Source organism: Cryptotermes secundus, unplaced genomic scaffold, assembly GCF_002891405.2.
Source record: "Cryptotermes secundus unplaced genomic scaffold, Csec_1.0 scaffold1406, whole genome shotgun sequence".
In the NCBI taxonomy this organism is placed as follows: Eukaryota; Metazoa; Arthropoda; class Insecta; order Blattodea; family Kalotermitidae; genus Cryptotermes; species Cryptotermes secundus.
Window position 1 is genome coordinate 185,477 of NW_019721015.1, and position 15,677 is coordinate 201,153.

Sequence of the window (15,677 nt, forward strand, 5' to 3'; positions counted from 1 at the left end):
AACCCCAGTCACAATAAAGATAGACCAAAAACAAGTGGAGAATGTGAAATGTTTTAAATATTTGGGTAGCTTGTTAACAGATGATGGAAGGTGTACTTGTGAAATTAAATCCAGGATTGCCATGGCAAAAGCTGCATTTAAGAAGAAGAATCTTTTTACCAGCAAATTGGACTTAAATTTGAGGAAGAAACTAGTGAAATGCTACATTTGGAGCATAGCTCTGTATGGGGCTGAAACATGGACACTTAGAGCAATAGATCAGAAACATCTGGAAAGTTTTGAAATGTGGTGTTGGAGAAGGATGGAGAAGATCAGTTGGACCGATTATGTGAGAAATGAAGAAGTGTTAATTAGAGTCAGTCAGCAGAGGAATATCCTACACGAAATAAGAAATGGAAGGCTAATTGGATTGGTCATAGCTTACGCAGTAACTGCCTTCTAAAAGAAGTTACTAAAGGAAAGATAGAGGGGCAGATAGAAGTGACCAGAAGATGAGGAAGAAGACGTAAGAAGATGCTGCATGACCTTGGGGACAGAAGAGTATATTCTCATTTGAAGGAGAAAGCTCTAGATCGCATTAAGTGGAGGAATTGTTTTGGAAGAGACTGTGGACCTGTCGTCTTGACAGATTACTGATGATGATGATAGTGGGAGTGCAAGAGATCAGAGGGGACAGGGTTGGCACTGAACCAGCAGGTGAATATGCATTATTGTATATATAGGGGAATGAGAATCATGAATTAGGTACAGTTTTGTGTGTGTGTGCACGCACGCCCGTGCGTGTGTGCGTGCGCGCATAAGAGAATCGGTTAAGAGGCTAGAGTTTGTTAGTAATATGTTGTTCTAAATACTAAGAGGTTGCTGGTTTGATATGATTGTTCTAAATGTTAATGCACCAACAGGATAAAAAGTGATGATTTGAAGGTCAGCTTCTGTGGGGAACTAGAAAGTGTATTTGATAAATTCCTAAAATACCACATTAAAATTTTGTTAGAAAATTTCAGTGACAAAGTATGCAGAGAAGATATTTTAAACCAACAATTGGAATCAAGAGTTTATGTGAAATTATTAAAGAAAATGGAGGAAGGGTAGTAAATTCTGCCACATCAAAAAATCCAATTGTCAGAATGTTCCCACGTTGTAATAGTCACACATTTACTTGGACGTCTGATGGAGAGACAATCAAATTGACCATATTTTGACAGATAGAGAACTGCATTCAAATGTACTTGCCCAATCTTTCAGGGGAACAGACTGATACTGACCACTCCCTGGTCCTGGCAAACATTAGAGAGAAACTGGCAATAAGGAAACTAACAATGCAAACATTTGATATAGAGAGGTTCAGTCTCAAGAAACTAAATGAGGCAGAGAGTAAAGAACAGTAATGAGTTGAAATCTGAAATAGGTTTGCAGCTTTGGAAAATGTAGATGATAGTGTGGACATGAGTAAATCTTGAGGAACTATTAGAGAGAATATCAAGAGCTCAACCAAAGAGAGTTTAGGTTATTATGAATTGAAGCTGAATAAGCCATGGTTTGTTGAAGGATGTTCAAAACTATTAGGTCATAGGAGACAAGTCAGATTGCAGTCTTTACAGGATCAAAGCCAAATAAATGGGAATAGAATGTAAGATGTAAAGCTAGCAGACATTTCAGGAACTAGAAGAGGGACTATCTGAAAGATAAAATTAATGAGCTTGCAACCCATAATAAAAACAAGAACATTAGAGACCTATGTAGAAGAATAAATCAATTTAAGAAGGGTTATCAACCTACAACTAACTTAGTAAAGGATGAGAATGGTGATGTACTTGAAGATTCCCGCAGTATTTTGGATAGGTGGAAGAACTGCTTTTCTCAGATATTGATTGTTCATAGGGTGAGTGATGTTGGGTAGATTGAAATACATACAATTGAGCAATTCCTTTTGAGGATGAAGATGCTATTGCAAAAGTGAAAAACAAAAAATCACCAAATAGTGATCAAATTATAGCAGAACCAATTCAAGCAAGAGATGCGACATTACAATCTGAAATCCATAAATTTATTAATTCTATTAGGAACAAGCAAGGATTTCCTGATCAGTAGCAGGAGTACATTATTTTTCCAATTTACAAGAAGGGCAGTGAAACACTAGTAATTATTGAGGAATATCACTGTTATCAACTTGAAAGTACTGATAAAATTTTTTGCATGTGTCAGATACTGGAGGAAAATGTGAGTGCAATGAGACAGTACATCAGCTATTGATAGACTTCAAGAAAACCTTTATGTTTCAGTTAGGAAGGAGGTATTGCACAATATTCTCATAGAGTTTGGGGTACCCATGAAACTAATTACGCTGATTGAAATGTAATTAAATGAGATTTATAGGTAAACATTTGTGTGATACATTTCCTATGTAAAATGGTCTAAAACAATGATGTGCTTTATTGCCATTGATTTCAACGCTGCTTTAGAATATACCATAAAGAAGGTCCAGGAAAACCAGGTGGGACTAAAATTAAATGGGGCACATCAGCTGCTGGCCTATGCTGATAATGTGAATCTACTGGGAGGTAACAGAGGTACCATAAAGAAAAACACAGAAACTTTAATTGACTCTAGTAAGGAGGTTGGTCTAAAAGTAAACAAAAAAAAAGTATATGTTAATGTCTCACTACTAGGATTGGGGGAAGAAATATAAAGATAGCTGATAGAGCCCTTGAAAAAAGTGTGGCACAGTTCAAATATTTTGGAATAACAGAAACGGATCAGAATTTGATTCACTTGTGATTTAGTTTAGAAGGGTTTGTCTTCTGATCTGCTGTTTAAATATATAGAAGTTAAAAATATATAAAATTATAATTTTGCCTGTAGTTTTGTATGGGTATGAAATTTGGTTTCTGACATTAATGGAGAAATATAAACTGAAGGTGTCTGAGAACAGAGCACTGAGGAGAATGTTTGGACTGAGGGGGGGGCCTGAAATAATAGGTCATCAGAAGTTGCATAATGAGAAGCTTCATAACTTGTACTCTTTGTGAAATATAATTAGAATTCAAGTAAAGGAGGGTAAGATGGACAGGGCATGTAACATGCATGGGGAGAAGAGGAATGCATAAGGGGTTTGGTAAGAAAGCCAGAAAGAAAGAGACCACTAGGAAGAACTAGATGTAGGTGGGAAGATAATATTAAAATGGATCTCAGAGAAATAGCACGAGGTAGTATGGACTGGATGGATCTGGTTCAGCATATGGACCAGTGGAGGGCTCTTGTGATTATGGTAATAAACCTTTGGGTTGAATAAATTATTGAGAAAACCTTGAGAGGCTTAACAACTGGCATCTTCTCAAGAAGGACTCAGCTCCATGGAATTAGTTTGTTCATTAGTCGTTGGTGGTATATGGTTATCAACACAGCAGTAAAAATGAACCAATCAAATTGCTCACATTGTTTTTTGGGGGGGGGGGAAGTTGCTACTTGTCCCCATTTGGGTCCATCTTCAGGCAGTCTCATCAAATACATCTCTTGTTATTGAAATGGCCTAATATGGATCCATATTAGTGCTACTCGTCACAATTATGTAACACATGCAAGTGTCACAATGTTGCAAGAATTTTTCTAATTTTCAAAATTTAAAAATATATAAAATTCTCTTGTCGCTGAGTGTAAAATTCTCCATTGTTTTTGGGTTTATGTCTTGCATTGTAGGTTGTCCTATGCCTGGTGTTCATTGTTATTCTGTATGTTATATATAGATGCTATTCAGGATAATGCTATTAGTTTTTAGTATGTTCTCAGTTGTCTTCTTTGGTATGTTGCTGTGATTTTTGTTCCCCCCGCTCCGCCCCTTTAGGGTGCACTGTGTATTCCTTTTTGTGTGGATGTTTTTGTTGTTTCTGTTCCTGGTTACAGTGTGGACTGGGTCCAATCATGATACACAGCAGGATGCAAATAATGAAGATCCTTCATTAGATAGTTAGTGGTTGGCATATGGAGATAATGTCTGTCTCACATATTTCTTTTGTGTATATCTGAATTTGTCTGAAATTTTCCAAGTTACCCACATGAAATAATAATAGTGAGAGTAAGAATCTGCCAATTAGTGGTGCTGGGAAGAGATGTTGAGAGATATCTGTTTCAGTCACTTGATTAGGAATGATGTGCTGAAAAAGATTCTTAATTATCATGTGATTATGCAAGGTGGTCCTCATTTTACTTTGTTGGTGGTGGTATTTGTATTTGTTTTTATTTTTATTGCTAGAGGGAGTTAGGAAGAGAAATGATAAAAGAGATCTAACCATCACTTGGATAGGAAGGGAGGTGAGGAAAAGATTTTTGCTTACACTGTGTGAGTCTGGGTAGGTGAAATTCAGGAGTTGTCAAGTGATATTGGTCAAATGGTAGGTTCGAAGGGGGGAAGAGGTGAAATGAGGCTTTATGAACACTCAACTATTGAACTACCTTCTGAATCATTTCATGAATGAACTCTCTTTTATAACCTGGGGCAAATCGACCAGAGAAAAGTACATGTATTATTCTGTTATTATTCATTGTCGTGGAAACGTGTTTTGGCAAGCCATTGGATAGCAATGGACTTTCACTCTGTTTGTTGCTGCGGGAACATGCATTTGGCGAACTGTTGCCTGACAATGGACTTCCACTCTGGCTCCATTATTCCAGCTTTCAGGCTTCATGTCACACTATTATTGATTTCAAATTCTATCTAAGCTTCTTGGTATGAGATTCTGCTTCAAGTTTAGAATTTTCCTCAAAGATTGGAAACATTATTAAGACTGTGTTTGCTCTGCATGTAGGTCAGCACTACTATCTCAATGTGTACACAAAGGAGAGCCAGTGGGATCGTCCAGAGAAGCCAGCTGAACCTGTGTCAAGTAGTGGACCAGACCAGGTCCAGTGTAGCCATCTGTTGGTGAAGCATCAGAACTCTCGACGGCCGTCATCTTGGCGAGAAGATGAAATAACACGCACCAAAGAAGAAGCTTTGGATCTAGTGAAATGTAAGTCACCTAGTGCATATACTCTGTTGTAAACAAGTTGCCTTCTTAAACAGGTTTGCAGTATGTGATGTGTGTAATGTTTGTTGATGTTTTCACAAACATGAGGAGAATACCTGTTATTTGTACAAAAATGTAATAGAAATGGTATTATTTTTCTCCTTTATTTTAAGAAGAATTGTGGAATGTACGTGGAAGAATGTTGCTTATATGTGATGTATGTATCTTAAACCCCCAGCTTATCGAGAGCAGATTGTTTCTGGCCGGGCTTCCTTTGCTGAATTGGCACAGAAGTTCTCAGACTGCAGTTCTGCTCGTCGAGGTGGAGACCTTGGTCCATTTGGACGAGGTGCCATGCAGAGGCCATTTGAGCAAGCAGCATTTGCTCTAAAAGTTGGGGAACTCAGTGAGCCAGTGACGACTGACTCTGGGGTTCACATCATTCTGCGTACTGCTTAACTTGCCATTCGTAAAGCCAGTGGGGTCCATTGTGACTGTACAATACCACTGTTTCATTCCAGCAGTCAGGACCACACTGTATTTCTTCCAAACTTCAGCTCAATTGATTGTGTTGTTCTGTTAATTTCTCAGATGTATCTGAGTTACGAGAGACTATTTTATATTAAGTTAATGTATTACTGTAACAAGAGTGTTTTGTTTCTTTACCCCACATCACGCAGGGCACAGGACTCAAGCAACTAGGTTTATTTCAAGCTAATAAGCCACGGCCAAGTCCTGCATGCCAGTTAGCATATCTCTTCCAATTTATGTTTAATGTTTTGTAATACAGAGTTAAAGCCAAGGACATGAATGGAAAACTACTTTAAGAGATCTTCATTATGTATTTAAATTGTTATGACTGCAGCAGGATTTTAGATATGCAGGTGATACAAATTCCAGAGAAGTACTGGATAATTATCGTTTAATAGGCATAAGACAGAGAGAATGTCATTTTATTCTGAAATTATTAGGATCTTTAAGTTGACAATTCTGACTTCAGTAACCTGTAAGACAGTTAGGTCATTCTAAGTAGGATAAATACAATAATAAGCATTGTATGTGTCATTGAAAGAGTGATATTTATATTCTTTGAAAGCTCACTTAGATACCTGTGGAGTTAGTGCCAAGACAAACTTTTTGTGCTGTGAGATTTTAAGTACAGTGTTGCATGCCCCATTTTGTTGGGGGAATGGTTCCTGGAGAATAGGAGTAGCCAATCAGAACTGGGCTTAAGGAAGAGAAAACTGGGTCATGAGGGGACCAGTGGGAACATGGGCCAAGAAAAGGCAAATAAGTCCAGGACAGCAGGCACTGAAGATATAATCATCTGTGACTCATACCCCCATCTGCCTTGTATTACCTGTTTATGTCCCAAATCAACTGACTTCAACCCTGAATACGAAGACAACTATCTTCTCTTTCCTCTGACGTTTCTGATCTTACATAGGTCATCTAACAGCCAAGCCTGTCCATCTGTTTCTGTCTTCCACACACTTCTCCATGTCAGTCTCTTCCCATGTTCCTTTATTCTGTGTGACATCTTTCCTAACCTGATGTTTCCGTCTTGATCATCATGTTCCTTTTGGGCGTTTTCCTTCTGGTTTCATGTGCAGAACCTTTGAGCTTCATGAAGGCACTGTATTTCTCCAAAACACTGATAACCACCTACCAGATTACACAGTGTCATAATGCAGAATATGAGTCATCACTCCTCTGCTTCTTGCTGGCCCTCTGTGTCACTGCTGAATCATATGGTTAACCCTGTGCACAAGAGCTTCAAAACATTTCTCCCAACATCCATTTATATCTATAGTTATCATTATTTGGAAGGCAGCTGTTGAAGACTTTCACAGTTTGATATTTAATTTAAACTATGGAGAAAAGTTGTATTTTTTTTCAGTAGAATTGTTAGCAATTTTGTGTTCTTCTCTGGTCTTGATGTTCGTTTGTTTAAGATATGAATCTGCTACTGGCAGAGTCACTCATCAGGACACATCCTATATTGCACTGCCCTAAATTGTACTGGTGACAGGAGTATGGATATCACACACACTGATAAACATATAGAATATTTTCCTTTCCATTTGTCTAAATATTAACATACTTCATAATTCTGAAATAAATAGTAAGTTACAGATCTTAGCATGGTTTATATTTTATTACATATTCTTTCTTTTCAAAGGTGGTGCCATTTTTGCAATATTCACAGCAGAATTCATACACGACAGCTCAGTAACTATCCCTTACATTGATAGAGATTGTTACTAACAAGCCAGTATGTTCTGAATTCATGTGACTTATCATTAGGGACACGTACAATAGAGTAGGTTACTAAAGTTTATGAAATATGAAAATGTAAACTTCAGTAGCCCCTGATGATGTGTCATGATGTTTTAAACATGTTGGGTTGAATGTAATGTATACGAGTATCTCAAGCATTGAATTGGATGTTTATTGAACTATCTTGAACATTTTTTAAAATGTGATGGAATTCTGTTTCATATGGTGCAGATATTATGTGTCACTAGACTGAACCAATTTAATATATTTAATGTAGACTGTGATACATAATTTTAATAGAAACTGTTCTATGCTTTTTGAGGAGTAAGGAATCTATGAATACACAAATAAATGTGGCCACCCTGTTATGAGCTCTTTTTTGTACTCTTCTTGCAAAGAATTATTAAAAAGAATAATGTAAACTCATAAGTAATGATCTCAAAACTAAGTTTTTAGTTATACGAGAATGTTGCCATTAATGTACATGGCAGTAATGTGTGACACTGTTTTATGTTTTTTTTAGATATTAGATTACTCTCTTCTGGCCTGTGACACAGTGTAATTCAGTAGAAGGGTACAGACATTTTTGTTCTCATCTTTAGGGTCCTGAAGATTGAAGTAGTAGGTTCCTCTGGTATGTCAGTGCGTTTCTACCAAACTACCTGGTATCATATCCGAGAAGACCATAATCTTAATATTCACTGCTATGAAATATCAGCTCTCATGTTAGATCATGGCACTTTTACTTCTATAGGTACTTCATAAGCCTCGAATCATAGGTGATATTGGAGTTTTGACACAACTGTTACAGTATGCTCAGTAAGTACACTACGCATGCCGATGCAAATGTGTAAATGATTTTGTCATTCCAGAAGAGTGATGTGAATTTTTTATGGTATGATCTCACTGCATACAGTAACAATTTTCTCTTGAAGAAGATTCTGCTTCCCATGATTTGAAACTTTTGGAATATCCTGTGGAACAGAACAATGCTACATCACGAAAGCCAGCGCAGAACATACCATGATGTCATCTTGGCCATGTCTGAATACTTACTCAAAACAGTAATTCTTGTTCCTGTGGCATACTAACGGTCATAAAAAGAAGTTTAAAAGTACATTTGCAGTCATACTAATGAACCAGGAAACTTACAATGGGGAGCTATGGTAAATGTGGTTTTTAATCTGTCCTCTTCATATTATTACCACTAAAGCTCTTCCAAAATTGATATTTGTCTTTAATCACTGTGTTGACTTAGCTATTACACAAACTTCTTCAGGCATAAACTCAGTGTTTTGCACCATGCATAGAAAGTTGGTACATTCCACCAGTTCTTATCAGCCATAGCAATACACTCCATCCTACTCTGCCCTGTGTCTTCTTCCTTTGTACTTCCTAGCTCTAGAAGCTTGGCTTTATGACCACAATATTATCATCCAACAAAGAGAAGGCAAGGAAATTGTTCAACCTTAACCTTCCTGCTCTTCATTCATCAAAGCATTGAGTTACAAATGTCAATGACATCAGTTGTGTGAAAATTATCTTAATGTTTCCAGCTTGCACATTAACCCATAGGTTGTAATCGCCTTGCCATTTCTTTGTTGTTAAGATTGTAACTTGGACTCTTAGCAATAAACCAGTGTTTTGATGAATCCCTGGAAAAATGTTTTCATGACTGTGGTCATACTGAAGTCATCAAATTTTTTAAACTTTCTTGCATCTCATAACTGGGTCAGTGTATCAGCAAGCTACAGACTGAACAGTTATCAATCAAGGTTCTATGCCTGGCAGGGAAAGACATTTTTCTCCTCTTCCTAATGTCCATACTAGCTGTGAGGCCCACCCAGCCTCCTGTATAATGGGTACTGGAGGCTCGACCACTGGGAATACTGTGACATGTTGATAAGCACTCACCCTCACCTGGTGCTGAGTTTAAGCAATCTCTGATCTTATCTCCACCACTCCACACACTTTCATGGCATTGCGCTTAATTAATTAAGCAGAAGCACACCCTTACATTACTTATAACATCTCACATCTCACCTTGGAAATGTATCTCCGTAGTTCAGCAACTGTGTTGCTTAAACAGTTAACTAGAATTTATTGGCCTAAACCAGTCATCTTGGAGCATCAGACTGAATCATCTTTATTTACATTGATTCCTGTCATATATCTGTTGTCATATCTTATATTGCTTTATTTTTCTTTCTTGCAGAAGTACCAGTGTAGAATGTCAGTTGTTAACAAATATTATATGTTACAGTAAATAAATAAAAATGATTAAGATGTTTAGTTGTTCAGTGTTTTATTAAGACTGACCTGATCACAGTACAGCAAAATATAATGATACTTCCCCCTTGAGGTGTGGTGCCATGTAATCTGGAAGATGTTTATTGGCATTCCAGAAAAACATGTTGCTTCTATCTTCAGAGCAGAAGAATGAGGTATGTGTGAAAAATGTGGTACAGACACAGGGATTCAGAGTGCTGGAACAAAGTCTCTGAGCAAACCAGTAAGAGTAAAGAGGACACAGAAAGAACATGGATCCCTTCAAAGGATTGAATTTTGGGCCCCAGTCATGATGTCACCTCTCCCAGCTGGCTGATCTTTTACCCTGAAGATGGAGGCAGCATGCTATTCTGAAACATCAGAAAATATCTGTCAGACAGCATGGCACCTCGTGCCATCTTCATGGTCACTGCTGTGAGAATCTCAGATCTCACATACTTCCCCTTTTCTGAATGGAATTACAGGTGTGCATTTTTCAAGACAATTTTTGTTGCCTTTAGAAAGGGGGGGGGGATTATAGTCTGCCATTAGATCCCTCCTGCCAAGTTCAAAATGACTTTAAACAAAACTACAGTGTAACCTCGCTTAACGAGCATAATTCGTTCCAGAATCTTACTCGTAATGCAAAACACTCGTTAAGCAAAACAGTTTTTTCAATATAAATTAATGTGAAATATGATAATGCATTCCATGCCGAAAAGAATACTAAAAAAATTTTATGTATAACGTTTATTCAAAGAAAATTAAATATACATTGTTAAGGAGCGTGAATCATCATCTTTTCTTCTATGTGGAAAGACCCAACCTGGAATGTGAATTCGATTTGCAAGAAACAAAAAAAAAATCGAAATAATTAGTTTATTATTTATGATACATATCTAATTCTTTTTTACTAGAAAGCTGTCTAGAGACATTTGTTTTTGCCGACGCTTCAAAATTTGGTGAAAATGCGACACAGCATTGTCATTAAATAAATTTGTAGTGCACACAGCCACGGCCTTATTAGGGTGATGCTTCTCAATGTACGATGCAACAGTTTCCCATGCTTTCAGCATTTCTCTTATTGCGGCAGAAGATTGTTGCTTTGCTGTTACCTCCTCCCCCTCCTCTGACAAACTCTCCTCCACAACTTCTTGCTGTGTAACACAATGCAACTCCATAAGCTCTTCAGTGGTCAGCTCTTGGCTGTTTTCTTCCACAAGCTCATCGATATCATTGTTATCCACCTCCAGCCCCATGATCTTGGCCAAAGACACAATCTCGTTGACTACAGGCTCCACAGGTACCATCTCAAACCCCTCAAAGTCACATTCGATAACACTCTCCAGCCAAAGCTTCTTCCAAGCAGAAGTGAGGGTTCTCTTGATAACCCCTTCCCACGCCTTTTCGATCATCTTGAGGCAGGCAGCGATGTGGAAGTGATATTTCCAAAACTCTCTGAGAGTGAGATTGGTCCCTTCAGTCACTTCAAAACAACGCTCAAAGAGTGCTTTAGTGTACAGTTAGAAATAACCTGCTGGTCCATAGGCTGGAGTAACGGAATGGTGTTGGGAGGCAGAAACTGGATCTTGATGAATTTATATTCTTCAAGGAGGTCATCTTATAGGTCTGGAGAATGGGCAGGAGCGTTGTCCATAACAAGCAAGACATGGAGTGGCAGATTCATCTCAAGCAAATATTTTTTCACAGAAGGACCAAACACTTCATTGATCCAATCAGTAAAAAGGTCATGTGTCACCCAAGCCTTGTTGTTGGACCTCCACATCACATTTAGCCTGCTTTTCTGGACTTTACACTTCTTGAAGGCTCGTGGAGTTTCTTAATGGTACAGAAGCAGCGGTTTAATTTACTGGATCACTGATTGAGGCTAGCTCTTTCTAAGGGACCCAACAGAATACTCGTAGGTGTTTTCCCTCACATGAGGACGGAAACAGATCCAGTTTTCGAAACGTCGTGTTTTTCTTAGTTATCTTAAAAACCAGGACGATGGATAAAGTCCAAAAACCCAATATCTCTGAAAGGAGGAAGTGTTTTGTTGATTTTTCTTTGTGTGATGAATGGTGCTCTGTGAACTGTATTTGTATTTAAGTGGTGCAGATTTTGAATATCAGCCAGGATGGCAGCTATTCTGACAGGGTTCTTATGGTTTTCCTCAGTCCCTGCAGACAAATGTTTGAATTGTACCTTAGATTAGACTACAGCTACTTCATTCTGCATCCTTTTGAATTCATTCTGTACTGGTCATTCTATGTTACTTGATGCTAAATATTCTGAGATACTGATACCATCATTTAATATATCATTAATAAATAAGGTTATGTTTTAGGTTGTGACATTGTAGTTGTGTAGACAGGAATGGTATCATATGTAAGACTACATGGTGTCACAACACAGAAAATTATCTTCATATTCATTGTTGTGAGAACCTCAGATTTCATGTAAATAAATACATTTATCTACTGCATATGAACAGGAAATGGTGAATAACAAGATGATTGCAGAATAATATGGGATGGAAGTAAGCAATAGTGGACTGCTTTACTCATAATAATCCTGTAGATGGGACAAGAAAACAGAGATCACTTTAATAATTCAAAACATTGCATAATTTCTTATTTATGCATTATTGTCCCAATTTTGATATTGTATTCTTGAGCATTGCCATGAAAAATGTTAGGTCAGTAGATGAATGTCTTCCAGATACAAATTAGCACCGAACCACCCTCTTCTGTGGGTCTAATCAAAAGGTGTTTTCTTGTATCATGATGCTTGAAGATGGAACCTGACAATGCTGCAGTTCTGAATTATGTGATGTACCAGAAAATAACTTTTCCATTTCCTGCTGTTCAAAGATATGAAATTTACTTCCTGCTTTTACCAGTATGTGTGGTAGCTATAGTTGCTAAAAGTTATGTGCAGGTATTGTGGTGTAGGTTTTAGATGCAAAATCCTCAGTTCCTCTCTTCTTTTTAACCCACATTCTTTATTCTGAAAAACTAAAAAGAGGATTGTGAGATCACCTTGCTGCTGGTCCTTTCCAGCACAGTCATTCTTGGTTCTTGGGTCCTGTGGATCTCATGACCGCATTTTACGGTCTCACAACTCTGGGAGTCGAGAAATTCCTAAAGCATGAGCAGAGGCCTGTCCTCTTTATATAACTTAAGACCATAACACAGAGAACACACTGCCACCAACAGTTCCCCATTTGTTAGCCTACTTTCCGTGTGTGTCTGTAGGCATCCCCCTATTGTTGCTAGGCAGCTGCTCGGTAAACATGTTCCGACAGCAACGAATACCCATCCAAAAATAGAATTGTTGGATGCATCATTTTCTAAGCAGTCTATGTCATATCAAAGGAAAGTAGGTGATTAGTTCCTACCAGAACTTACTGTTTACTATACTCGTATGAAATAACTTTAATTTCTTAATTTTAGGGTTATTCCTTCTCTGAAGTTTTAGCCACTATATACATAGGTTAGTCAATAAGTAAGTTACAAATGGATATAGAACTTAAACAAATAAGAGTACTGATTTGAAAAATGCTTTTATTTCTCAATATAATCTTCTTGTGCATTAAGGCACTTGTCCCATCGTTTCACAAGCCCCTGAAAGCCAACAACATAACATTCTTTGGGCTGCTGTCAGAACCAGGCGTGTTGCTCTTGTATGACAATGCGCATACCCATACTGCCAACAAGACAAATGAGACACTGTGAAATTTCAAGTGGGAAGTCCTTGAGCATCCTCCACATAGCCCCGACCTTGGTCCAAGCGACTTCCATTTGTTTGGCCCTCTTAAACATCATCTATTGGCTGAACATTTTCCCGACGATGAAGTTGTAGAAAGGGAAGTCACTGCCTGGTTCCAACAGCAGCCCAAAGAATTTTATGCTGCTGGTTTTCATGGGCTTGTGAAACAATGGGACAAGTGCCTCAATGTACAGGGAGATTATGTTGAGAAATGAAAGCACTTTTCAAATCAGTGCTCTTATTTCTTTAAGTTCTATATCCATATGTAACATATATTGACTTACCCTCGTATTATGATATTGACAAAGAAAGCATCCACATTTCAGGCAAAGAATGGATACTTCATTAATATAATATATGTCAGAAAACATATGCTAGTAAAATTGTACAAGATGACTAACTCCATGGAGCCGATTCCTCTCTGAGAAGCCACCAGCCACTAAGCTACTCAAGAAGTTTGCAGTACTTTATGGAACCTGAAAGTTCATTACTGTATTCACACAAGCCCTCCAATGGTCCCTATCCTAAGCCAGATGAATCCAGTCTGTACGACCCCAATCCTATTTCTCTAAGAATCCATCTTGATATTATCCCCCATTTCTTTCTCTCTTTTCCATCAGATCCCTACATGCGTTCATCTTCTCCCAATGCATGCTGCATGCCCTGCCATCTCATTCTCCATGACCTAATCTTTCTAATTATATTTATTGAAGAGTACACGTTATGAAGTTCCCCATTATCCAGTTTTCTCCAACCTCCTATTATTTCATCCCTATTCATTCCAAATATTTTCCTCAGCACCCTGTTTTCAAATATCTTCAGTCTATTTTCCTCCCTTGATGTCAAAGGCCAAGTTCCTCACCCATACAAAACCACAGGCAAAATTACTGTCTTAATGCTTGCGATTTGTTCATTATATACATTAGTCAGTAGTTACAAATAGGAGAAGAAAACAGCAGCAATAGATTGCTGTGTGGTGTGTGTTGGATTGGTTTTTAGTGTCCACCTTTGCTGGAAGAAGGTCATAATATTTCTACATATACCAACACTGCTTAATGAGTATTGTTACTCTATCTTGTTTACTATCTTACCATAAATGTAGCTCTGTTTCCAAAGCCCTTCAAGAGCATACATATTAAGTTGTGATTTCACAGTGTCCCTCAAGAGCTAGAATGTATAAGAGTGGATCACAGTGAAATAGGTCAGTGTGACCTGTATGTTGGTAACTGAAACAGTTCCAAATTCAAATTTCAACACAGTTTATACTAATATTCTACACTTTGTCATGCTGTTGTCTCTTTATGCATTGACTACAACAAAGCAAGGATGTTCCAAAAAAATATTGTATGTGGCGAAGTCGCATGAATTGAACTTAATTTCCCCATCAGGTGTAATGGGAATGTCTGAGATCTGATACAAAAGTATCAGAATATTTTTGCCATTGTTGGTCTATGATGATGATGTGAATCTACTGGGTGATAATATAGATACCATAAAGAAAAAAACACAAATTTTAATTGACGCAAGTAAGGAGGTTGGTCTAGAAGTAAACACAGAGAAAACTAAGTATATGTTGCTGTCTCATTACCAAAATGCAGGGCAAAATCATGACATAACGATAGAAAACAGATGTTTTGAAAATGTGGCACAGTTCAGATATTTGGGAAGAACGATAACAAATCAAAACCTGATTCAAGAGGAAATTAAGAGAAGATTGAACTTGGGTAATGCTTGCTACCATTCAGTGCAGAACCTTTTGTCTTCTCGTCTGCTGTCCACAAACATAAAAATTATAACATACAAAACTATAATTTTGCCTGTGGTTCTGTATGAGTGTGAAACTTGGTCTCTGAAATTAAGGGAGGAACATAAACTGAGGGTGTTTGAGAACAGGGTGTTGAGGAGAATATTTGTACCTAAGAGAGATGAAGTGACAGGAGGTTGGAGAAAACTGCATAATGAGGAGCTTCATAACTTGTACTCTTCTCCGAGTATAATTAGGATAACCAAGTCAAGGAGGATGAGATGGGCAAGGCATGTAGCATGAATGGGGAAGAAGAGGAATGCATATAGGATATTGGTGGGAAAGGCAGTAAGAAAGAGAGTACTAGAAGACCAAGCTGTAGGTGGGTGGACAGTATTAAAATGGATCTTAGATAGGATGGGATAGAATGGACTGGATTGATCTGGTTCAGGATAGGGACCAGTGGAGGGCTCTTGTGAATGTGGTAATGAACCTTTGAGTTCCATAAAATACTGGGAAGTTCCTGAGTAGCTGCACAATTGCCGGCTTCTCAAGAAGGGCTCAGCTCCATGAGTGAGTGAGTGAGTAAATATTTGTGATATCAAACTTCC

The 15,677-nt window shown here is 37.9% G+C and overlaps 1 protein-coding gene across 2 annotated transcripts in view; it reads left to right on the plus strand.

Annotated features, from left to right (window-relative positions):
• LOC111875298 (peptidyl-prolyl cis-trans isomerase Pin1) overlaps window positions 1–9,578 on the plus strand; it is a 15,806-nt gene extending 6,228 nt beyond the window's left edge. Inside the window, exons 1-3 of one of the 2 annotated variants that reach the window (XM_023871422.2) lie at window positions 600–696; window positions 4,803–5,006; window positions 5,242–9,578. In XM_023871422.2, the coding sequence (XP_023727190.1) occupies window positions 636–696; window positions 4,803–5,006; window positions 5,242–5,462 (486 nt within the window). In that variant the 5' untranslated portion in view covers window positions 600–635 and the 3' untranslated portion in view covers window positions 5,463–9,578. Of the gene's footprint in view, window positions 1–599; window positions 697–4,802; window positions 5,007–5,241 lie in introns of those variants that run through there. The other variant, XM_023871423.2, reaches the window with a different exon arrangement.
• The last annotated feature ends 6,099 nt before the right edge of the window (window positions 9,579–15,677 follow it).